We start from the raw sequence: 24,949 nt of genomic DNA, 5'->3' as shown, positions 1-24,949 counted from the left end.
ATTGTTTATAAAACACATGAGCATAAAACTTGCATGATGGCCAAAGATGTGGATGTGGATGTGGATGAGTATGCGGATGAGAATGCGGATGCGGATGCCAATGAGGTTGTGAGGATGCTAAAAACAGTGGCCAGGCCACAATAGCTCCCAAAGGTCGGCATTAAATTCTGTTGCTGCTGCTGCTGCTACTATTCGGGTGGCCTACATAAGCTAGCAGGCTCAGAGAGATGGCGATGGGGCGAGTCAATGTGGGGGATGGGTGTGGGGGTCGGTGGGATTGTCCTAACTACACCATGGGGACAGCAATTGATGATAGTCTAAGGCTAAAGCCAAAGCGAATGGCTTCAGGATATAAAAGGACTTAGTCGCATGTTAACGCAACGCCTACGCAGATCCATAACAACCTAACAGAAGATGAAGCTGGAGCAACTACCCTCAAATGCAATGCAGCCCGAAGGGGGGAGGGCGATGCGACTTATGCCTCCCCAAAGTCATCCCGTCCTGTTCTCCCGGCTTTCATTATGAAGTCATAAACGCACATGCAGCAGCAGCAGCAGCAGCAGGACCAAAAAATTGGGTAGACCTCCCCAGTCCCCCTCAATTCCAGTTTTACTCCCTGCCCATCCCCACCCCTAAGGCTCGATTTTTGTTGTTTTTTTAGCACATGTAAAAATGCTTGGGAGCTGAAAGAAAAATTAAACAACGAGATGTGGACAATTTTCGGGCATAGCCTCGAGCTTAAATTGTTATTACCAAAAGCGAGGCGGGGTTGGCTTCTTCTTCCCCCCATTCCTTGCTCTGTCTGCTCTGTTTATGAGTTGTAAAGCCGTAGTCAGACAATAGCCTAGTCCTGCAGCAACAACACATGAGAATGCTAAGCCCGAGGACATATCACCAGAAAGAGAGTCTGGTCTAGTTTGCCATTTTAAACAGCAAACTCCAGCCTAGGAAAGCCAAACCGTCAATGGTCTGTGGGTAGCTTCTTATGCCTGGCTGCATTTCGTATTTATGTTCGCTTTTTTTCCTTATACTTTTTTTTTGCTGCTCCTCCTAATATGTGCGAGGATTTTCTATAGACCTGAGAGGGGAAAAAGAAAAATATAGCATGGGGAGGTCCTAGCCGGCATTTGCCTAGGTGAATTGTAAATTGTAAATTGTGCAAATTTGTTTAGCTTAACAACACAATGGTTAAGTTTTGGGGCGGTCCGAGAAGCGGACAAAGGTAGCAATATTCAATTCTATGCCTAAAGACTTAGCTTTAAAGTGAAATTTGTTCGACTTTGTTAAGCAGAATTTTGGTTAATAACAAAATCAGAATAAATCATTAAAAATCTAAAACTAACTAGGGCGAGGATTAAGCCAAAGTTTCGCTGATTTCAGGCAAGACCACTTCTAACTAATCGAAGGTAAAATTTCTGAACGACTCATGTACATACATACATAAAACTTTAACCCTTTTCTAATTTTACGTAATTGATCACAATATAGACAGGAAGTAGCCAAGTACTAGATTTTATTACGATTATTTAGGTTAAGGAACTCTTAGTTTTGGTCCATCTTCTACTTTGAAAATTTATTTAGAATACATAATTAGTGATTGATTCCGCTGATCCATACGTTAGTTAGAGAAGATTGTCAGACAACGATCACTATAAACCCAATCCAATAGCGCATTCGCAGGCGTCCTTGACTATTATATTTTATATTCCTTTTCTAGTTCCCATTATTAAATAACTTCGGGGTAAATAAAGCTTTCAGTCTCAATTGTTTTTTAAGAGGATCTTTATATTAAATTTATTCTTTTCCCAGACACTATTGTATTAAAATATATTAAAAATATTAATTGCAGTCGTTAATCCATTCATCCACTCTTTAGTCATTTTTCTGAACAGATCAAGAAAAAGTATTAAACTGAACAGATTTCCTTTCGCCACTGTGGCATATTTTCAATGGTGACAGTTTTGAGAGCCTTCGAATTTCGAATTTTAAAACAAAATTTTGAAAATTGAAAATAAAAATTCCACACTGTTCTGTTGTTCCTTCACTGAAACATTTATAACTGCACTTTTTTCCCCAACACTTTTAAATATAAATTCAATTTGATTTAGTATTTTATTTTGTAGCCATAAAAATTGACTAAATTGAGACACAAGCTAAAGATATCTGCAACAAAGCATTGAACGATCGAATTGCTTTAAAATTTATTTTATTTAACTCCTCAATTAAATATTTATTAACCAAATCGATCACACATAATAGTTATTTGCACAGATTTTTACAAAGCGGACAAACAAACCTTTGATTAACGATTGGTTAAAATGTTGGTTACTATTTTATTACTTATTTGGAAAAATAATTAATTAATCATGTCAAAGTAAAAATATTTAATATCTATAATTTATTTAATTTTTACCTTTCTCAATCGCTCAGGTTTCCTTTGCCAGCATAATTAAAAGTCCCGTTTGAAAATCACTTCACTCAGGAGTCACGATATTCTTTGAAATCAATTCACATACGCAAAAAAACACTTTTCAACATTCATTGCAATTACAGCTGCGATCTGCCCAGTTTGTCACACACACACACATACACTAACGTTGTTGTACTCTCTGCTTGCGCGCTCTTTCGTTCTCTCTCTATTCCTCTCGCAACGACCGCGGCCAAACCCGACTGCGGAGTCTCATCCATTTGTCTGCTTTGCAAGAAATATAAAACAACATACATACATGTATGTATGTATGTATACGTAAATTCTGTTTCAATTCTAATTATTGTGCATTGAAGAAAATTCAAATCTAGATATTACACATTAAAACACAAAAGTATGTATGCGAACTTAATCAATTATCAACGCCACAATAAAAGCTGAGAAAACTATCGAATATGTTATCGATATGTCGCCTTGCTCCTTAATGAGCTGCGATCGATAGTTTTAAGTTTAAACTGCTATTTTTTTTTAAATGACGGTTAGAGATTTAAACTTGAAAGTATTGGTGAATTAGGAAATTTGAAAATCTGGCAAACATGAAACATAATAAAAACAAAAGATTTTTGATTTTTTTTCTCGAAGAATATATAAGATGTTTGTTCACATTATTTTAAACATACAATAACCAACGGTATATACAAAAATAATCATAATTTGTAATCCCTGATTTTAATTGGCAATCAGTGTATACCCAAACTGCTCCTTAACTGTATTTAACTACATTTTCTCAACTTTCTAAAGGGGAACAACTGAAGAATAAAAAGTTATTATAAGAGTTCAAAAAAGACATTATTTTAATTACAACTATCATATGCCATATCAAATTTTGCCCATTATAGCATAGTATTATGACTGGCAATCTAAGCTCAAATGACTGCTACTGTATACAATAAATATCTTTATATTTTCAAGTGCGTCCTCGACCATTTTTGAAATACGATGAAACGCAATAGCTGTAGCCTCTCCTTTTACCATCTTTTTTTGTTTTTTTTTTTGATGTTGTTGTTTAATGTCTTGGGGGTATTAAACTAATTGAATGGCTTGTTCATTGTACACATCTCCATGTCCATGTCCATGTCTATGGGGGCAAAAGCTAGAGCCACTCACAGTGGATGGTTGCCCACCCCCATGATGGGTGAATTTACCATCATTCGATCTCAAATTTCACTTGCCTTCCAATATTACAAAAAACAGAAAAAAGGCCACGCGTCAATTAAATTGAAGTGCATGTAAAATGTATTTTAAAAGCTTGGCCAATATTGTATTACTGTGAGCACATCAGAGAAAGAAAGCGAAAAAGAGACAGTAAATGAAAGTGGAAGAGTGGTAAAAATCGCGCTAACGATAAGACTAAAGCTCGTTTAGTGAACTCGTGCGCTTACCTCAGCACGTGCCTGTTAAATTTCTAGCAAAACTTTAAGTTTCAAATATTCCTTTGCCCTCATTTTCGTCCAACAGAGTCCAGCATCACATTAGAAAAATAAGTAAGATACCAAAGAATTAAACTAAATACAATCATGTCGACAACTTTGTACCCTTTCCTTTTTCAATAAACTAGTTAAATTAATTATTAAATTAAAAGTTAATTTTGACTTTATTTACCACAATTTTGAATTGGGTGTATTTAAATTTGATTATAAAATCGTCTTGCAATAGGAATAAAAATATTTCAATTAAAAATCGAAAATAAAACCTTTTTATAATTTTATAAGAATTGATTTTAATCTGTTCTGAAATAAAACGTCTTTGATTTCTGCTTTATTTTACAAATTTTTTCTTTAATATGTGAATAACAAATTAAATTAATTATTTCAAAATGTAAAGAAATTTAGTTTCCTTTTCGTACGTTAAAACTTTAAAACTCTGCGGTTTTCTTTTATGAAAGGCCATTGTAATTTCCAAAATTAATGTACTCTTTTGTGTGAAAGAGTATAAAAAGAAAAATGTTCGACAGTTTACAACACATTTTTGGCATACTTCACACAATCTACTGATGAAGTCAACTGGAAAACTCGCATTGCCTTTGATGTTACGTTAGCAATTGCAATACACACATACACACACGCACACACTATGGCACAAAGGATGCCATTTGTTAAATGTCCTTTGGCGCATTTCAAAGCCCACAAAACTTCAAAGCCGGAAAATGACCTTTGTGTGTGGCTGCGGCTGGAAATAGAGAACAGAGACGAACAGAGAAAAGCAGAAGCGGCTGCTCCATACAGAAAGAGGCCACTAAATAGTAATTTACTAAATTAGTTTGTTTTTCTAATTACACCACACCATCAACAGAAACTCAACCACTAACACATCATCATCATCATTGGCTGGGTGGTCAGGAAAGTGGGTTTTTGTTTTTTTTTTTTTGAAGGTTTTTTGCCACTTGCGGCCGACCATTAAAATTTTCGTAATTACTCTAAAAGGATTTCAATTAGCGTTTGGAAACGCGTTAAGCTAAATGAAAATGTCCGCACGCAGCACACATAATAATACATAATAATAATAATAATAATAATCAAAGTCATAAAAAATATTAGCTTAACTAACTAAATGCGATATGGAAAACGAAAAGAAAAAAAAAACGAAGCCAATTAACATAATGCCATAAAAATGCAATTAAAAATTATAGAAAAAAAGAGAGAGAGAAAAAAAACTGAAAGGTAAAAGAAATGTATGAAAATTATGTAATAATGCAAAAATAATAGAGCAAAAACGTGCGGCGACAAACAACATGCAGAATAAATAATTGCCCCATATAAACAATTTCAATAAAACGTTTTTTAATTAAAATGTATATATATGTAGTTAATGTGTGTGTGACATTGCCTTAGGTCGACCAATTTAAAGATACCCTGTAATCAGGTATCGATATGAAAATGTTGTAAAATTTAAGAAATTCAAAAAATAATATGAATTTTACAGAATTTAAAATTGACTCATTTTGATTCATTTACTCTGAGAGAAGGCAATATATTAGTCTTTATTACTTAGGTAAATTTTTTAATAAATTAACATATTTACAAACAAATACCTTAAATGATAAAGCGATAAAGAAAATAACTCAGGAATTAAATCCAATAATAATAATAATATATTGCTTAAAGTAAGTAAGTTCTATTGATAGTTGCTAAGAAAACTTGGGGCAAATGTCCTGACAGCTAGTAATTTATTAAGTTTCAAATTTAGTTTCGTAGTACACTTTTTAAAAATTATAAGAATAAGACAAAATTTTTCGCACAAGAATACTATAAAATTCATACTAGAAATATATTAATAGAAATTTAGTTTTTGTTTTTTAGTTTTTAGAATATTTTGGAAATTTTTGATATATTTATATATATTTCCAATCTTATATACATATAAGGGAAATTTTCTCCTCTTAAGCAATGTTTTGAATTGTTCAAATTTCGATATTTGCAGCCGACTACTACGCCCCTAAAATGGGTATTTTCAACCCTTTTTGAATAGAAATTAAAGGTTATTAGATAGTAAACTATTTAAGCAAATTCTTGTTTAAATTATTTAGAGTTCTTTAAACTCGATCTTTATAGAGGTTATATTTATACGTTTTCGTTTGAGTAACAAATACCAGGAACTCGTTTTATTCGTTGAAAACATGCTACATAGAGTTCATAGTGTTATTTGCCTATGAATATATTCATTCAATCCTCTTGTAGCTTCTATGTAAAACAGAGTTCCTGACACATCAAGTAGTCTGAATGAATCTAAGTAATATTTTGTTGTGAAACATATTGCATTTTAATAAAGAATATTGGGCAAATCAATCTATATGATGGAAATTTTTATTAATTAGGTATATTTGATATATTGGGAAAGTAGTTAAACTCGTATACGCAGTTCTAAATTTACAAGATTTGTCGATTAAAACTATTTGACAGGCGATATAAGTATACTCGAAAAGCCATTTCCATAGGTATATCAAGTTTAGTACTTAGAAAAATTTCAAATAAACGATGACTTTATATTTTTTTGTAATATTTTTGCAATATTTTATATTAAATGAAAACTAAAACAGCTTCTTTCAACTATTTTAAAAACTACTGAGTCTAATATTAACCAACTAAAGGTAGTTAATAAATGCTTATTTTATATCGAATGAAAGATAATTGCTCTATATAAACAATATCCAGTATACAACAGACCTCATCTACCCATTATTCCCATTTACTCTATTAGAGGGTATGAAAAATATTTAGATATTTTTATAACTCACTGCAGCAAAAAGCAAACTAAGCTGAAAAATATTTTGTTGCATTGCTGTTGACAGCCTCCGGCATATTCAAATACATACATAAATAAATAAATAAACTTTGATAATATTTACCTGAAAATGAACTAAATATTATGCATTATTAGACAGATAACTCAATAATTAATTATTATGTAACCAAATTGCAAATTGGATAAAACTGGAATGGAAAGAAATGTGTAGACACTTCGAATACAAATGAAAACCTAAAACAAACCGTTTAAACTGATAGATGATGGGGGCAACAATTTTGCTATTTTTTAGTTGGTGTTTAGGATATTTGCTTAACCTTATCACCGTAACTTTCCAATGGAGGCATGACTCTATGAAAGTGTGTCCCAGTTGATTATTTAACTCTAACTAAAGAGAACTTTGAACTCATTTGATGCCTCGTGTTAGATTATTATTATTGTTAATGCAACAAATAAATAAAATTAATTAATTGAAAACCTTGCCAATGAAATTAGCCCCCTCATTAAGCGCAATCAGCGTGACAAATGCATTTTCTAATCAAGATGCAAAAAACAAAATACTTTGCCCATGGAAGCATATAAAACCCGCGGCTGAGTGCAGTAAAGCATCAGAACTAAAGCAAAATGAAAGCTACTTTGGCATTAACATTGCTCCTGAGTTACTTGACAGCATTTCTAGTGGTAAGTATGGAAGTAGCACTAGTCATACAATCCATTCAAAATGTCTACTTTTATCCCTTTTAAGACTGGCGATGCACCTGATATCGGCAAGGTAACAACTGCCTGCTTGAACGAGAATGGAGTGTCGGCTCAAGATTTTGCCGATTTGAAGTCTGGGGCAACCAAGCCGGAGGATGTCAAGGACAATGTTAAATGTGCCACACAGTGCATGCTTGTGAAACTCGGATTTATGGATGCGCAGGGTAATGTTTTGACTGACAGCATTAAATCGAAATTCGCAAGTTCTCCAATGGCAAGCGCTGTTAATACGGCTTTGGCTACATGTGGCGGTGTCAAAGGCGCCAATCCCTGTGACACGGCCTTTCAGATCATGGCCTGCCTTCAAAAGAATTCCCAGGCAATAGCCAGCATGATGCACTCCTAAAAATGGCCACCAGAATGACTTGACTATCATCACAAATGTAGAAATAGAAAATATATCCTTAGATGTTTAAAAGCAGAGCTAAGATTGGTTTTACTGATAGTTTGGTTTTATTTCTAGTTCGAGAAGTTGAAAATTTTTCTAGGCCAGGATACTGTCCCTTCCAAGCATTTCATCTCGAAATCTCATCCTAATACGTTTTCTATGTAGCCAACTCCACATTTTATTATCCTGCAACATTTTCGTAATTGTTACCTGAATGTAAGGTAAAATTTCTTATTAATTTGGCCATTAAATAAAAGGTAAAGTTAAATAAATAAAAAAAAAATAGAAACAAAGCTTTAAAAAAGAGTTAGATGATTAGTTTTAAGCAGTCCAAAGGCAACTAAAAAACAAGGATCCGGGTTCGAATCTTGAACTAGTGTTTGAATATATTTATCGTCTAGTTATATTTTATAGGTTTATATCTTATACTAAATTAAAAACCTAAAGGCAAATATAAATAAATGATTAGTTTTTAGATGAAAACTATGATTGCTTTGCCCACTATTGAAACAAAACATTAAAAATCCATCATTCTTAATTTACATTTTGTAAAAACAGCTCCAATTTTAGTTATTTCTTTCTCTATTTTGTTTTCAATAAATATATAAAGGAATGAAAATGCAAGAAAATAAATTGAAAACTTAATTATGTTGTGATTATGTGATTTTAGCTAAGTATCTAAATTTAACATTAAGGCCATTTGACATATATCGAAATTAAATTATACTAAAAATTATGGTTAATTATCATTTTATGCTTATTTGCAGTCTAACTAATAAATGTAACTTATTTTCACAAAATAAGCATTCAATCCGATAGATTAAACCAATGAATTAAGTTATTTTAACATTCATTCATCTTATGACTCACATTTGAATATTAATTTGAACAAATGACAATAGAACTCTATAATAACTATAGTTAATTATTGCCTTGGCTGTGATGGCAATTGGTCTATTGTATTAAACCAGTCAGCGTGACAAAAATAAAGTATCAAGATGTGAATAACAAAATGCGCTTTGTCAATGAAACCATATAAAAACCCCTATTTATCAGAACTAATCCCGGAACACTACGAAATGAGAGCCATTTTAGCATTGACATTGCTCCTGAGCTACCTGACAAATGTGCTAGTGGTAAGTTTCAAAGCAACAACAATTGTGAAAACATCTAAAAATGCTTCTTCTAAAGGCCAGCGAAACACCAGATATTGGCAAGCTAACAAATACTTGTATGACCGAGCATGGTGTGACTATTAAAGATTTTGCTGATCTAAAGTCTGGGGCCACCAAGCCAGAGGATGCAAGTGACAATATTAAGTGTGCCACACAGTGCTTGGTAGTGAAACTTGGTTTCATGGATGAGGAAAGCAATATATTAACAGAGAATGTTAAGGCGAAATTCGACAGTACTCCCATGGAAAACACTGTTATGGAGGCTTTAAGTAAATGTGGCGGAATCAAAGGTGTCAATCCTTGTGACACGGCCTTCCAGATCATGAACTGCCTTCAACCAATCGCTAGTTAAGTGTGAATAATGTAGACAGCAAGTATTGAAAATATATTATCTAGATGTTTAATAGCAGAAATATGCAAAAATGTTCAGCTTTTCACTTTCAAATCTGTGTGTGTCTAAGTTTAACTAATGAATGTTAGAGGGACTCAGAAACAACAACTGACATATAAAAAAAAACAACACTTTGCCTCGTCATTGTGTTATAGGATCTGCGAAAAGTGCTCTTAACTTCATCTCATTTTAGATGTCTACAAGACACCTTTAAGTAAGTTCAATTGGTTCAGCCTTAAAAGCGGATTCTACAAAAAATTCTATAAATCATTTAACAAGGTGTCTTAAATGAATACCTTTTGAGGATTCAGGATATTGTTTCGTCTATTTTTCCAACATATTTCATTAGAATTTGTATCTTTGTAAAGAAGGCACCAAAAAAAGCGATCAAAACCGATTTTCACAGAAACCATTTATACAAGATAAAGCTACAAAATTGTATGTGATTGGATTTCCGTAAAGTATATACAACCTTAATCGTTCAAGTAAGAACTTTGAATGAACAATAAACTTAAATGGAGCTCAAATACTTTAATGCATCCAGAGAAAATAAATGAGAAAACATTTTGCAATATTATAAAACACTTTTAACCGTGCTAGTTCATAAACTCTGAAAAATTTCGTGTGCCCGCATAAACCTTCAAAACGCTAAAATCATTAGCTAAGCAAAAAAGCAGCATCAATGGAATCATATAAAAAACGCAAAACCACCTCAAGGGTGTGTTCAGTGCAGTGGAGACCAGAGCCAGAGTAAAATGAGATCTGAATTGGCATTGGTAATGCTTTTCAGTTGCCTGATACAGCTTCTAGTGGTAAGTCTGAGTGGACCAACTGTAAAAGTTACTTGGAACAAATCGTCCTTTTTTTTTTTTAATAGGCCCAAGATGCTTTGGAAAATGAACAGACACCGATTCCATGCCTATCTGATAGCGAAGAAGAAATTGCCTATGTGGAGCCAGGACAGTCAGCAAAATTAAGGGACATAAATGATGCCATGAAGTGTGGCATTCATATGATCCTTCAAATAAAGAAAATTATAGATGAGGATGGTAATCTCTTGGTCGAGAATATCAAAGATAAATTCATTGGTTCTGGCAAAGAAGAGAGTATTCAGAAGGGTTTGTCAGCATGTGTGGGAATCGAAGGTGCCAATCCCTGTGACAAGGCCTTCAATATCATACATTGCCTTGCATCCTATTCCAAAGCATTTGTACCACTGACAACACCATTCTTTCGTTAAGATTCTGAAACCAAATTACAATAAATAAAAAAAAAACTTTATAATGCTGTAGCAAAATTTCATTTTCATACATCTGCATTTGAATAGAATTTGCCCTTTTCCAATAGCAATACGTCCACCGTTAAGTACAGTGGGTAAATAATGTTGTCTTTACTGGTAACTGCTAATTTGAGCAATATTTTTCAGAAACATTTGTGAAATGTGAACAATTTAATTATGTTGAACCGCTTTGGCAAAAGGCAAACAGAGAAACTCTCATAATATTATAGCCGCGGGCAACAATTTCAATCGAATAGGCCAGGGTTCGGGACACATTTTACTGCTCAATTGTTGTTCTTATCGAAAGGCAGAACTAAGTTTACATATAAATAGACGACGACGTCGACGACGAGAAAGTCGAGGCTTGTGGCCTGGTCCTTGGTTCTACGCAATGTTATATTATTATTTCCAGGAATTTTTAATTTCTTTATTGTAAAAATATTTATTGAAACCCGAAAAACGCCAAAGGCGAATGGCAACAGTCGGAAAAGTTGACGTCAAGTTCTTTAGCAGCCAATAGAAGGCAGCAAGCGAAAAAAAAAAAAACAAAATGGCCAAAAAGAAAATAAAAAACAACATTTTCTGATAACCCAAAAGCGAGTCATAGAGACAGACGTCGATATTATATTGAATACCGAAAAAAAAGGATGAGGATTTCGACTTTAAGACAAGATGCAACTTACAGAAGGCCAAGTCGTTGCCAATGCAACAGCAGCCAGTGTCAGGACTGTGAACTCCCATTGAATCCTTTAGCCTGGTAGCCGGTAATAGCCACTGAAACCTGGGCAAACAAATTGAATGAAATCAACTCGTTAAAAAGTAAATAACTCTGATGAATGGCTGAAGTACACACAAAAAGCAAACTCAACTTACAGGTGGGCAGGTATGTATGTATGTATGTATGTGGATGGGGTATCTACCTATCTAGGTAGATGGGTAGGTTCTGCGTCCTGCAATCTCAATTGAAAATGAAATACAAATAAAAATGCAAACAACGGTATGCCCAACCCACCAAACGCATTTGGCCACATACAAATGTTGGCTAAGCAGCAGACAGGCAGCAGTTTTTAAAGTAGGGATGGCAGGTGAAACGGAAGGCAGGATATGACGCTGACGGCGTCTGGACTTTTGCAGGCCTCAGAGAAGGAAATTAGTAGAGAAGGAGAACGACCAAGCAGCCATTCGAGTTCGGTGTTTTTTTTTTTTTTTTTTTTATCCCTGCATTGCTCTCGGTACAAAAGAAAACTGAAATGTTGAAATGGCAAAAAGGAAATGGCCTGTAAGCAGCCGCAAGCCAGGACACGCTCCGAACTCGAATATAACCAGCAGAAAGTCCTGCGAATCTCCTTTTTTGCCTTTCGCATTCATCGATGAACTTTCAATAACAGAATCAAACAACAACAACAACAAAATTACAAAAAATGTAAAAGAAAAACTTTAGCTTGTCGATTCTGTTTTCTTTCAATGGCCAAGAGGCTCGTTTTTTGCTGTAGTGTGTGTGTGTTTTTTTTTTTTTACTCTTTTTCAAGGATATGACATTGGATTGCATTGGTTACTAGCTGAAGTGCAGTGAAGTGGGTGCAAAAAAGTTTGCCAAATGGGACTGAGTTGTTATTGCAAAAGTTGCATTTTTTGTTATAAGAACTTAAAAGCCCTTGAAGATCATTTTGTGTCGTAGGTTTAAGATTTTACCAAACTACCTGCACAAAGCCCATACGAATAACCCTTAAAGCGATTAACCATTACAACTTGAGAGCACTAAAGCATTCAGTGGTCTAACTTTTCATACACTAAATTCATTTAATTTTAATCTAAGATCCTACACTTTACTAAGAACCTAAAAATTTTAAACATATTTAATACAATTAACCGTAACAATTTGTTTTACTAGTGTCTTTACAATAGCCAATAGACAAACATTATTTCAACCGATGACTGATAAACGAAAACAACTTGAAAATTTTAAAACTTCCTGATCTAAGCCCCTTAAATTGCGATATTATTGCATATTTTTAGGCTATTTTGAAAATGCTGGTAATTCATCATTAACACCCATGCACACCGGTCCAAATGTTAAAAACTTTGACAGAAACTACTTTTTTTTAAATTGTTCGAAATATTAATATGGTATTCAGTAATCATAGCGGTATAATTTGCTTTGAACACCTGAAAATTACTAGGCTGATTTTTTCAACTTTGACCTTTTACCCTTTTTTCTGCGCAGGTTTTGAATTGTTATTTCTTAAGACTTTCTTCAAATAATCCTAAAGGGTATCTAGTATTAATTGTTGAAACGCAATTATTGTTTTATGTGGTAGCAATAGTGATCTCAATGATGTTTCGATGATTTCGTGGAGAAAATGTATGGTGGATTGTTGTGGATCGTTGCGCAATGTTATTTGTCAATGAATGTATGTATATATTATGCGATTGGTATTCATATTTTTTGCACAATTTCGCACCATTTTGTAAAAAATTCACTTCATTCGGAGAACATAGATTTGAGTCATGCTAAAATAAAAGAGTTTTCGCTTGTATTTTTTTAATTTCCAGAATAATTTTTTACCTTCAGACTATACTATAGAGATCAATTCGAAGTTATCGATAAAATAATGAAAAAATAAAAGTTCTAATCGAACAATTAAAAAAAAATCCTAAAAGTATTCAATCGGATCAAATTTTACACTTCTCTTGGAAAAGTTTTCTACGAATTGGGGAAAATAATTGTTCCAATCGCAAAAAGAAAGAAATCAAAATTGCCTTTTAGTCTTATCAACCTGCCAACAAAATTTTAATAATCTAGCAATCAAGTTATAGGTTATGCGAAAATTTTTAATATATGGACCACTGTGCAATGGTAACCGAAATCCGAAAACCATAATTGTGTCAAACAGAATGCAAATTCTACACATTTATTTCCATTCCCAAATTCCAAATCGTAATCGTCATAGCCTTTCAATATCTCTAATTCAAGATATTGAGCTTCATTCGTGTTAGGTGCACGCAAATTCTCGAGAGAGTGGCATCATTAGTTTTTTGTCATTCCAATTGAAAGAAAACAAGTTTTAGTTTTGTTCTTACTTTTAGTTTACAATATTTGTTTCGGATTTTGTTAAAGATTATTAAAATATACCCTGTCAATAATAATTTTTATCATAGTTTCCTTCATTTTTTAGATTTTTCGATGAAACTGTGTCTAGGTTATAACTTTGGTGATGGAAATCGGTCATGGGTGGAGCTAAACCATTTTATATTTAAAGAAAGTCGTTCTTGGATATCAAAATTCGACCAATTTAATTGGGAAAATTTCAGTTTTGATTGAATATTCATTTCCGTAGTTTTTTTTTAGCAATTTTAAGTGAAGATTTAAGATTTGTACAAAGAATTTTAGAAGGTTTTTTTAATTTCTTTTTAAATCAATAACTTCTACAACGATTTCTGGGCGATATAGTGACCGAAACATATTGCCTTTAGGTTTTTTGATAAGTGATCATGTTGTCAATTGTTTGATCTCGTTTTGCTCAATTGGATAATTGTTCGATCATTCACTTTCTCATTCGATTTCATCAATTGCCCATTGTTTCATTCTCATTAATAAGTAGGCAATTGATTATGAGAAGCAAAACCAGTCCAATTTTATCAAAATTAAAAAATTTTAATCATGGCTCTGTTTTAACAAGAACTTTTCATCCCACCCTCTTAGCTGTGAGTTTACATTGTTTGTGCATGCTTGCACAACACTGACATTTGCAAAAGCAGATTCTGATTTAGCTGCAGTTACGAAGAGCCAAAACCACAGTTTATTAAGAGAGAGAGAGAGCTAAACACAGTGAAGTTTTGCTGCTGCCAATGGCAAAAGCAGGAAATATGCATAAAGCAAACCAAAAAAAAAGAAAACAAACCAAACAAATACAAAAAAAAAACCGAACCACATCCCACCCATTGGCAAACTGTACACAACTGTGGCAAAAGAAGTCAAAATCCCAGAGTCTGGGCCAACTGCCACCTCAGCCAAGTCAAAATCCATTCAACAACAGTTTCGCATAATTGTAAATTCAAGTGGAAATGAATGAATTTACGCTGAACTCGACAGAAAATACCAGTAAACGAATACGAATGTAGCTCTTCCTTCTGATGATGTTGCTCCAGCTCCTGCTCCTGCCATTGCTCCCAGAGTACAGGTAACACTAACGGTAACAGACCCACCTGATGGCAAATGGCAATGGCAATGATGATAATGTTGATGCTGCTGTTGCTGCTAACGGTAACGTTTCCCCATGGCGTACAAACAATATGGCGTCAGAACTGTAGAGCTCCATCCAGGAGTCGGAGACGGAATCGAGGTTGGAGTTGGTATTGGTGTTGGAGTCGTATCGCCATGGAATCACGTTGCCTGCATACATATTTCCATTCATTCATTTCAGCGTCAACGTCTGTCGGCGACTGCAAAGTTATGGAATTTATAACGGGTTGTTCCCTTCTAGTGTATATATCCGACATTATTTGAATATACATACATACATACATACATATATACAAGTACATACATATGTGTGCTGTTGTTGTTGCTGTTGCCTTTTGCCCTTCAAGTATTTACGCCTTTATTTATTTAACATTTCAATTGCATATTTTCGCACAAAAGCGCGTGCCAAAGAGCAAGAGAATGCCACGGCAACGTCAATGGCAATGGCAATGGCAATGGCAATGTCAATGGCCAGCAAGTCATCTCAAAAAAGGGTTCTCAGTTAATAGATTGGTGGAAAAATGGTTAGAGACTAGCCTAAGAGCGACTTGACAAACGACAAAAAATTCTTGAAGTTTTTCACGATTTTTATAGTTATGCAAAAAAAAAAAATTATCATACACACGCAATCAGTTCTAAATGCAAAATGCATTCGTAAGGCCATAAAATAGAATTGTTATATAATTTAATTTTAGTGCCCGTTGGTTATGAATATTGAATATATTATTTTTATCTTACTAGGAATATATAATATAACATTCCTAGTCTAAAAGAACAATTATTAAATTTTATTTATAAGATTTGCCGTTGAAATTGTTAAAAGATTTGCTAAGCAAATTTTAACTTTCCTAGGTACATGGTCGTAATACAATATAAGATCAATTGGATCAATCTAACATAATTTCAAAAACTTTCACAAATTAAGCAATATTAAGAGAAACTTTTTAAATTAAATCCATTTATAATGTCCTATTTATTTAAAATATCTTAGGAAGCCTTAGTAACTTGGATAGTATTGAAAATATTATACAGATTTTTTTTTTTTTTTTTAATTTCCTACATAACGTAAATTAATTTTGGCAATATTTTTAAGCAAGTCCAATAGAGCTGAAGAAAATTTATTACAAATATTAGCTGCCCAGACCCAAAGAGCACTTGATGATGAATTCTTAAAATCAGCAAAAACTTTGGCTTAAGTATTTAATAATGTTACACAATATTTTAGTGTGTATTAACAACATCTTTTGTTGATGTTTCGTCAATGTCGATGAATAAAAACACAATGCTTTTCTTTTAGATTACATAGAGTCTTAAAAACTTTAATAGTCGTTCGTTTTGACATTTACAGATTGGCAAAACTAGATGACAATATAAATATAAATAAAATATGTCAAAATAAAAAACTGTTTGAAGTTCATTAAATGGTAAAAATTTGGTTAATATTGATATAAAATATATCGATAATCTAAATTGAAGCTTCATGTCTTTAGCTGACAAGTATTTTCAAAATTGTCGTTAGTTTTACATGCTGATTTTTCCCATTAAGTGATAGATTCTAAAACGAAGAAAAAATTTAAATAAAAAAAACTTTTTCAAGTGCAAGTTAACGGTATATAGACAGTCTAAATGTAATTTCAGTATTTATGCTTATGATTCATTATTATCATCATCATCAGCATCAGCGTCATTGAGTCCGCCCACCCATAAAAAGATATTTTCGTGGCAGTTTCCGCAGGCGCCTGAAAGTATGCTATTGCCATGAAGTTAGATTCTTTTTCATTTTCCTCCCGCTCAGCAGTGTTGTTAGTTGTTTGTTAGTTTCTTTTTGGTGCTGCTTTTACTGCTGCTGCTGCTGGTGACATCAATTGTTATTGTTAGGCAAACATTGGCAAATACATTTGCCTATGCCAAAAGAAAATATCGACAAGTATGTCTGCACGTCATTGAAGATAAAGTCGAATGGGAAGTGGAATGATGTCAGAGCAGGCGGCAAGATTGATGGTTTGCCTCCTAAATGATACCTGATTGAGTGGAGTATGTTTGCAGGAAGCATATTCAATATTGTCAACGAAAAAAAAAAAAAGGAGAAGGAAAAAACTGAAACTCTGAGACCTGGCTTTTAAGTGTCATTTTGTGTTCTCGACACGCATATTATGGCAGGCTTCCAAAAGTTTTTTGATGTCCCAGACACGCACACAAATAAGTATAAGTATCATGTGCCTCACGCTGTCTCTCTCTCTCTCTCTCTCTATCTCTCTTCCCCCCATCGTTTCTCCCGCCATCTTCCATGTGCTGATGCTGTTGACACTGAGTGAGATAAATGGTGACAAGTTTGTAGGCCAATTTGCTAACTGAAGCAAACTAACTAACATGCCCGGACGCCACACGCGCCGTCATCGCCTCTCCTACGTCAGAATCTTCACTGGGATCGGATCGACTCCGCCTACTCACCCACGAGGCTCAATCATCCAATGAGCAACACGATCATCAATTGTGCGCACAATTAGCTCCTTAGGGCACAAAATAAAATGCATTGCATTACACTTTGTGCCCCAACTGCACGATGGGTGAAAACCAAAATTATTGTTGGTAAAAACTTCAAATGGTTTCCAGTTATGAAATTAAAACTTTACTAACACTTAAAAGCATTAAATAAATTTGGAATAAACGAAGAAAGTAAGTCCTTACGCCGACTTCGGTATACCATGCATCACCCATCTGCTTTAAGTAATCAGTATAAATTAGAAGTTGATAGAAACAATGATATTCCCAACTTTATTGTTTTTTTCGTTTGCAACATTTATTGTGTCGCAATCCACACCCGACATTTTCGGGGCTCAACCAATGAAATTCCAGTTTTACAGCTAAATGTATTTGGTTTCTTATATCAAAATAGACTTTTGTAGTGCGGACTTGGAGTGCAAGAGGCACGGCCTTTTACTAGCCACAATTCCAGATCACAAGCATCAAACGCATCTAGCGAAGTTTATAAAAAACCAAATGTTCGTATTATTCATTATCCTTGCTCCAGATCCAACATCACCGGATTTTTGGATATGTGGTTCATGTATGGCCATGAAATCCCATACACCATTTTTCTATTACTAGGTCAACACTGGCGAAAATATAACATATTCGAATTGGCGACCTAACCAACCTCCATCGTGGACGGACAGCGTTCGTTTCGCAAACTATATTGCAGATATTTGTTTTTAAATAGCATCGAGTTGAATCCATTTTGTACACAATTTGATGAAGTTTTGAGTTAATTCATCGTGACAAATTCGCCACAACTTCCTTGTTTGCGTAATACCTAATACACGTCTATAATTGCACTTAAGGGAATCAGTTTCGCTCGCCATTTGTGAAATGCCACGTATTTTGAATCATATTCGTCACGTATCTTTACCCATATAAATAGAAAGCATCAGCTATAATCAATTAAATATGATATTAAGAATATGAATGTCAATTAACCTAGTTAAAAAGATTGTTTTTAAATGTAAAAAATAATAAAGGAATTTTAATTTTACTTGTTCCGGATATATGTATTGTTTTCAAAACGTATCGAATTGAATCGATTTTTAATGAAGGTTCAAGTTAATTCATCGTGACAAATTCGTTGGCACAACTTCCTTGTTTATGTAAAAACAAGCATATGTAATGAAATTTTTACATCATTTTATTACATATTTAAACTTACAAAAAACATTTTTTTAAATTTAAAATATCGAAATACAGCCCACTTTCATCTACTTTTGTGCACCACAGCGCAATTGAAGTGTCCAATTGGCGGGCAAAATGTAGGTCGCAAATTTTGACTGAGACAAAAAAATCAAATGGATAATTAATTTTCATTAGTCCTTCTTCTATGTGAACCTAACTAAACCCGAAAAAAACGCGAAAATCAAAGTTTTTTAGATTTGAAAAAAAAGTTGCATTTTTCACCAAAAAACCTAACTTCAATTTACTAAAAAAATAGTTTAGAATTTTTTTTAAAGGTTAACAGAGGAGGTAATAAGATACTGAATCTAATAAGTTTTGGTTTTTTAAGATTGGTTGAATAATTTTTTTGTAATTTTGCCCGCCAATCCCAAAAATGAAAACTCGAGAGAACGCGCTTTAAAGTTTACGAACGCTCGTATACCTACTCGGCGCCCGACTGCTTTTTGTGCTGTATCTTCGAAAATAATTCGAATTGTCTTTCCAAAATTGAAAGACATTTTCTTAGATATATTAGGAACAGATTTAAGCAATAAAAAAAATTCGATTTTTTGAGCCTCCTAAAGCCTCCCCCTTAAATGAATCATTTATTTAAATCAGTTTCGCTCGCCATTTGTGAATGCGAAATGCCACGTATTTTGAATCATATTCGTCAAATATCCTAGTTTTTTCAAGGTCGAGGTAGTTTTTACAGGTTGCCATTATCTTTTTGAACATTTCGATTTTTATAATGATTAAAAAGCCACATTTCTTTCTTTAAAAAACTTACTAAAATTGTGCTTAAACATTTAAAGTTTACAAATAAAAAACATTCGTCTCTCCATCAAAAAATTATTCACAATTTTATTTAGTCATAAATTAATACCATGCACCCAAAGAGTGAAATAGTATATTAAAGTCGCCAAATGTATGTATGTAATAGGCAAAGGGGTGCTTTTCCTAAAGAATGTAAAGTCTGGATCAGCATCAACAGCCGAGAAAGTAATGGCTGCCCTAGAATGCTCATTTGCTGGCTAAATAGAATATGGTTGTTGCATGGTATTTGAAAGTCGACGATATAATATTTTTGAAAAATAAATTATTTATTTATTTTAATTTAATTAATTGTATGTCAAAATAATAAAACTCATAATATAGACTAAAATCAAGAATTTAAAATTCTAATATTCTTTTAAGTTTTAAGAATTCGTAAAATTAATCTAGAATGTCTCCTGATTGCCCCATAGTGCAGTCTGTTGATGATGCAGCTGATGCAGCTCATTTCACAGTTGAGTTGAGTTTGCGTTTTACTAACGGTTTTTCCTCCCGCTTGGCTTCTTGACTTTGGCTTACAGCGATTGTCGTAATTTTCGCGCCATCAATTTGGAATTACTCGTAGCGCTTACGCTTTGCGAATTATATGCTTCATTTCATCGTTCTCCAATGCTGATGAAGATTGCTTTTCCTTTTGGTGCAAAGAGCCACCACTGCCTAATGCTGAGAGCTGAACATTTTGCTGCAACATTGGAATGCAGATCAGTTGATACCTGTAAACTGCTCTGGCCTAACCATTTTTGCATAAGTAGCGCAAATGTTATGCATTTTAGCTGAAGCACTGCTCTCTCTCAATGACGAGGATGGAAATGGGAATGGGAATGGGGATGATGATGATAATGTGATGTAATTATCGATAAATAGATAGCTATTCGCCATGGGAGTTCAAGTTGCACCAGTGTTTTATATTGGGATTCCAGTAATTGTAGTTGGTTCTGTTATTCGTTTTTAACAATTCTTGTCAAAATTAGTCAAACTGTAAATATTATAATATTTAAAACGAATTGACAGCGATTTTGATATTATTGAAAAGCTATTTTATCTATATAATAAAAAAAACGGCTATTCAATCCAATTGACTGTAAACCTAAGAGAATTGATCCTACCGAACACATCCCATTCTCTCCAAAGAAATACCAATTAGAAGCTGCGCCAGTTGCTGCATCGACATTCTTGCAAATGCTGCATATTCTATTTCAGTTAATTATAGACGTAATTAAATCGAAATACAAAAAATATGGCTTTGTACTTATTTAAAAAACATAGTATTTCTGTGAAAGTATTTCTACAATGATCTCTTCTAGCCAAATCTGTTCACTGTCCCAATTCGTGAATTCATGTGTTCTATTTATTAAAGCCAACCCAGTTGATGACTTGACATTCCGTGAAAGAAATGTCGGACCAGAAGTCAGTATTATTAATGTGGTTAAAGAGAAACGCATAAAGAAAAGCTTTATACTTACCTCCAAACAAAGCTAAGCCAGTTTATTTAGCAACGTTGCAACAAATTGCATATAAATGTTGTGGTTTTTCGCCTAAGATGTCGAAATCTATAGAAAATAGAGATTAGAAACTATACCTATCATTTCTGAATCTGAAGCTCTTTTTTGAAGTGCTAAGTTGTATCAATTTTTGGCTCAAAGAAATGAAAATTTAAATGCAAAAGGTTTTTTTTAGCTTTTCAAATGCATTATCAAAGCTGAGCCAGTTGTTTTATAAATACAAAATATCCTGCACTTGATACATCTATTAGAGCTAAAATAACAATATTATTAAGAGTATTTGATATGAAAATGAATAAAGCGAAAAATCTTCATGCAACTCAGAAGTTTCAACTTACTTTGTTTCTTATCGATCTCTTGTTGTTTTATAAAGATAAATTACCAGTCATCCTGCTTAAGCAAACGTATCCTTAAGTTAAACCAGCCGCCAGGCAATACGCCCTTGTCTAATTCTCAGCTCAAGCCACAATTTATGCTTTAGCATCGCCTAGAAAGGGAGAAGGCCAGCGACCCACGCACGTTAGTCCCATCCTGACCCCTTTTGACGCAGTGAAACATGAAATAAAAAAGTTCCATACACGTTGAATGCACATCTATACGAAGTGGAAGTACCTGTTAACTTTGCGTTTTCCATAATTAGTGACTCGAATTTATTCTTAGTTGATACTTAGTGAATAATGCCCCTGGTGTGGGGCAAACTTGGAATTCGCCAAAGTTTTTCTGAGCGTTTGAAAGTGTTTTTCATGGAACAGCATTATTCTAATTCAGGAATACATATTCTCATTCAAATTTTTATTTTATAATGGGTATAAAAAAGGGGGAAGATAAAGGGAAAAACTGCATTCATCTGCCCACACAGTACACAATACTCGGTACAAACATTGGATGCCTCTCGGGATCGGGATACTTGGCGCATACTTTGTGCTGCGACTACTTTTTACTTTTCTTTAACATTATTTTGCACTTTTCAATTAAAAAAGTGTGCACCCCACACACACAGAGAGAGACTCAGGCAAAGGGCAAAAGTAACCCCAAAAGCGGTTAAAACGGCCCGCAGAAGATGAAGAAGAATAACAACAACTACAACAGAAGCATCCTGACCGTGGATGGGGTTAAAGGGAGAGCAGAGAAAAGCAGAAGAAGAAGAAGAAAAACACCAGCTGCCATAATTATAATTTCTTAATGCAAATAAAAACTCACAGTGCTGATTTTTCGCTTGGCAGAGAACCACAATTTAAACATTATGGCATTTTTCTTGGACTCTTTGGCCGTCCTTTCATTTATGGAAATAAATACACTTAAAAGCGAAAGGTACATCAAAAATTTGAGTTATTATTCTTGTATTTAAGGAGAAATAAAATAGAAATGATTACCTAGTTGAAAGAACATCGATGATTACCTTAGTTCGAAGTGAAGGTGTGCCACGATCCTTCAGAAGGGTCCTTGTTGGGCCAAAACTAAGCTTTTTTTCGGCAATTTTTTTGAGCAAAGTATCAAAGATAAGAGGCTGAAAAAATTGACTGTTGTTTGTCAAAGTTGATTGGTTCTTACACGAAAAGGGGGGAAGGGGGGCGCTGGCAAATGGCGGGTGGTCGGCGGCAACTTGAGACTTTGAGAATTTTTCAGAGAATCGGAAACCAAAAATGAAAATATTTTCTTAATCTAGACACTATAGTGCATAAAGTAGACTAGAATCAAAAAGATTATACTCATTAATTTTTTTAACGAACAATTTTTAACATTTTGATTTAGTTTAGTTTTTCATTTATAATACTTAACTAATATGTATCAACTTAAAAATTATCAAATATTTCAAGACTGAATTGGTTTTATAGACACTGTTAAATGTGTCATAAGTCAAATTAAAAACCACAGTTACTTTCTTTGCTATTATCGATCAGAAATCAATTAAATGATATTTGTTCATTATCGAGCGCCTAATATTCTCTTTGCGTTAGGCTCGGAAATGTTTTACCATTAGAAATAAAGATAGGAGGATGTAAGTTTTATCAAAATTGTAGATATCGGTATAAATATTCGAAATGTAAAGAAACTAAACCTAGTTAAAATTAGAATGGCTTATAAATTGAGCTGTGTAGTGCTTAAAGTGTAAATTAAATTCATTATTTGATATGTGGGGATGGTATGGTAGCGCTGTAAGGCCAGACCTATCCCGAAGCAGCTGTTCGACGAGGTGGCGAGGAAAGCACACAAGACGGTGTGGCAAGGCAGAGCTGAATGCTTATTCCATTTAAATAAATACATACGTTTGTTAAAACCCATTGTGCATATATTTCATTGAAAGTATCACATCGATATAATGCGTTGATCGTGTTTTTTGAAAACTCTATTTTTGATAAAAAGAATTCCTTCTGCAGTTGTAATTTGGATAGTTTAAGTGTGTTTAATATTCGTTTTGTTCGTAACTAAAATGTTTCTTGTTAATTTTCTTTCTCTTGTGCAGTGTAAAATAGTTGAAATAAGAATTTTGCTGCCATTCCTGATGTTGTTGATGGTACTGAAACTCTTCCTTTTCCACCGTCGCAAAAGGACCAGCATTGGCACCAGCTCCTGCACCGTCTGCTGCTGACCATTGTGGCCACTGCAGGGTAAAAAAGTAAAGTTAAAAAACCATGCATAGTTCATGAGTGAAATGAAAAGCGCCCTCTCAAACACAGACATATCCATGTATGTATGTATGTATAAACTCTCACAGATATGAGAGATATGGCATATACATAGTACGGACATATTTAAGCGCTTGTGCCTTGGCTTTTCAGCACTATGCGCATTAAGCTTACATGGCGTATAATTAATATTAAATGCTCTACTTATTGTTAGAAATTATATAAAAATGTGAAGCTAGTTAAACAAACTTTGTTTGGGCATTTCTCTTTCTCTGTCTTTTACTTCTTTTGTGGACGATTGATGACTATGGCCGTCAAGTTTATTGCCAGCGACACACTCTCTGATTCTCCCTTTCTCAGTCTCTCATTTATTCTCTCTCTAAGAACACACATTCACAAATACATGTATGTATGTACGAGTAGTACATATTTGACTGGTCTGGTCGGGAATCATGTATTCCCCTCTTGGCCAAGTAATAAATGTGTGTTTGCCAACTTTGACTTGAGCTGAAGCTAGAACTCAAACTGCTACTTGGGCTCCACTTCCGCTGTGCGGAAAAATGCTTTTGATTTGATTTTCACCAAATGTCAACTTGACGTCACATCGTCGACGAAGTCGTCGTTGCCGTTGTCGTTCTTTAGAAACGGTAGTGCCGTCGGACGTCGACATTGTCGCCGCCTTTGTTGTGCCGTTTCAACTGCATGATTTATTGTTTTGATGAAATTGCGTGTAAACAATTTAGTGGCTGGTTGGCGCCCGTCACCCAATCCACCCCAATCCGAAATCCCAAACCTAACTCCCTTCCGACCGCTACACCCACCGTGCGCTTTAAGTTTATGAACTTTGCAAAAAACACTTGATTTAAGGTTAAATGTAACAATATTTTATTAGACCCAATGATATATGTATAGAGACAAAGTAGACTTTAAACTTGACACTAAGTTAGCGGATGATGGAAGAGTCTTATCCTGAAATATAACTATGAACATAGCCATAGAGTTTACAAACCGATTATTGTTGTTTTTTTTTCGACTCTGCCTGGCGTGCTGACTCTTTGGATAACTTTAGTTATAGAACTCCACGTCGGACAAACCAAACCAAAACAAGAACTCTACTGAGAGAGATTATTTTCTACGACAGCTATCATATACATATGTATGGGTAATGATCAAATTGTTCGGTATCTTTAGCTTTTGTTAATTTAATTGCTGTCTACATTTAAACGACCCCCAAAGTGGGGTTTAAACTTAAAAATCTATAATTGTGAAATAATGTGAAATTCAATTTCAACAATAAAAAATACAAAACTAATGAATGT

At 34.0% G+C, this 24,949-nt stretch overlaps 3 protein-coding genes across 3 annotated transcripts; all 3 read left to right on the top strand.

Moving 5' to 3' along the window:
• Positions 1-7,332: 7,332 nt before the first annotated feature.
• Positions 7,333-7,912, top strand: LOC6641028 (general odorant-binding protein 56h). The gene is made up of 2 exons (XM_002063813.3): positions 7,333-7,411; positions 7,476-7,912. The coding sequence occupies exons 1-2, from the start codon at positions 7,355-7,357 to the stop codon at positions 7,833-7,835; spliced, it is 417 nt and encodes a 138-aa protein (XP_002063849.1). The 5' UTR covers positions 7,333-7,354; the 3' UTR covers positions 7,836-7,912.
• Positions 7,913-8,934: 1,022 nt separating this feature from the next.
• Positions 8,935-9,465, top strand: LOC6641027 (general odorant-binding protein 56h). Its single transcript, XM_002063812.4, has 2 exons — positions 8,935-9,013; positions 9,069-9,465. Exons 1-2 carry the CDS (start codon positions 8,957-8,959, stop codon positions 9,402-9,404), a joined length of 393 nt encoding a protein of 130 aa, XP_002063848.1. The 5' UTR covers positions 8,935-8,956; the 3' UTR covers positions 9,405-9,465.
• Positions 9,466-10,153: 688 nt separating this feature from the next.
• On the top strand, positions 10,154-10,727 carry LOC6641026. Its single transcript, XM_002063811.4, has 2 exons — positions 10,154-10,255; positions 10,321-10,727. The coding sequence occupies exons 1-2, from the start codon at positions 10,199-10,201 to the stop codon at positions 10,681-10,683; spliced, it is 420 nt and encodes a 139-aa protein (XP_002063847.1). The 5' UTR covers positions 10,154-10,198; the 3' UTR covers positions 10,684-10,727.
• Positions 10,728-24,949: the final 14,222 nt, after the last annotated feature.

This window comes from Drosophila willistoni, assembly GCF_018902025.1.
Source record: "Drosophila willistoni isolate 14030-0811.24 chromosome 2L unlocalized genomic scaffold, UCI_dwil_1.1 Seg168, whole genome shotgun sequence".
NCBI lineage: Eukaryota > Metazoa > Arthropoda > Insecta > Diptera > Drosophilidae > Drosophila > Drosophila willistoni.
The sequence above is the reverse complement of the archived record's forward strand: the minus strand, read 5'-3'. Positions and strand labels throughout refer to the sequence as shown.

What these genes read in the sequence shown, in the direction of transcription:
- LOC6641028 (XM_002063813.3), top strand. Translation starts at nt 7,355, where the DNA reads ATGAAAGCTACTTTGGCATTAACATTGCTCCTGAGTTACTTGACAGCA. An exon ending in ACTTGACAGCATTTCTAGTG is followed by an intron (nt 7,412 to 7,475) that starts GTAAGTATGGAA and finishes ATCCCTTTTAAG; the next exon opens with ACTGGCGATGCACCTGATAT.
- LOC6641027 (XM_002063812.4), top strand. Translation starts at nt 8,957, where the DNA reads ATGAGAGCCATTTTAGCATTGACATTGCTCCTGAGCTACCTGACAAAT. An exon ending in ACCTGACAAATGTGCTAGTG is followed by an intron (nt 9,014 to 9,068) that starts GTAAGTTTCAAA and finishes CTTCTTCTAAAG; the next exon opens with GCCAGCGAAACACCAGATAT.
- LOC6641026 (XM_002063811.4), top strand. Translation starts at nt 10,199, where the DNA reads ATGAGATCTGAATTGGCATTGGTAATGCTTTTCAGTTGCCTGATACAG. An exon ending in GCCTGATACAGCTTCTAGTG is followed by an intron (nt 10,256 to 10,320) that starts GTAAGTCTGAGT and finishes TTTTTTTAATAG; the next exon opens with GCCCAAGATGCTTTGGAAAA.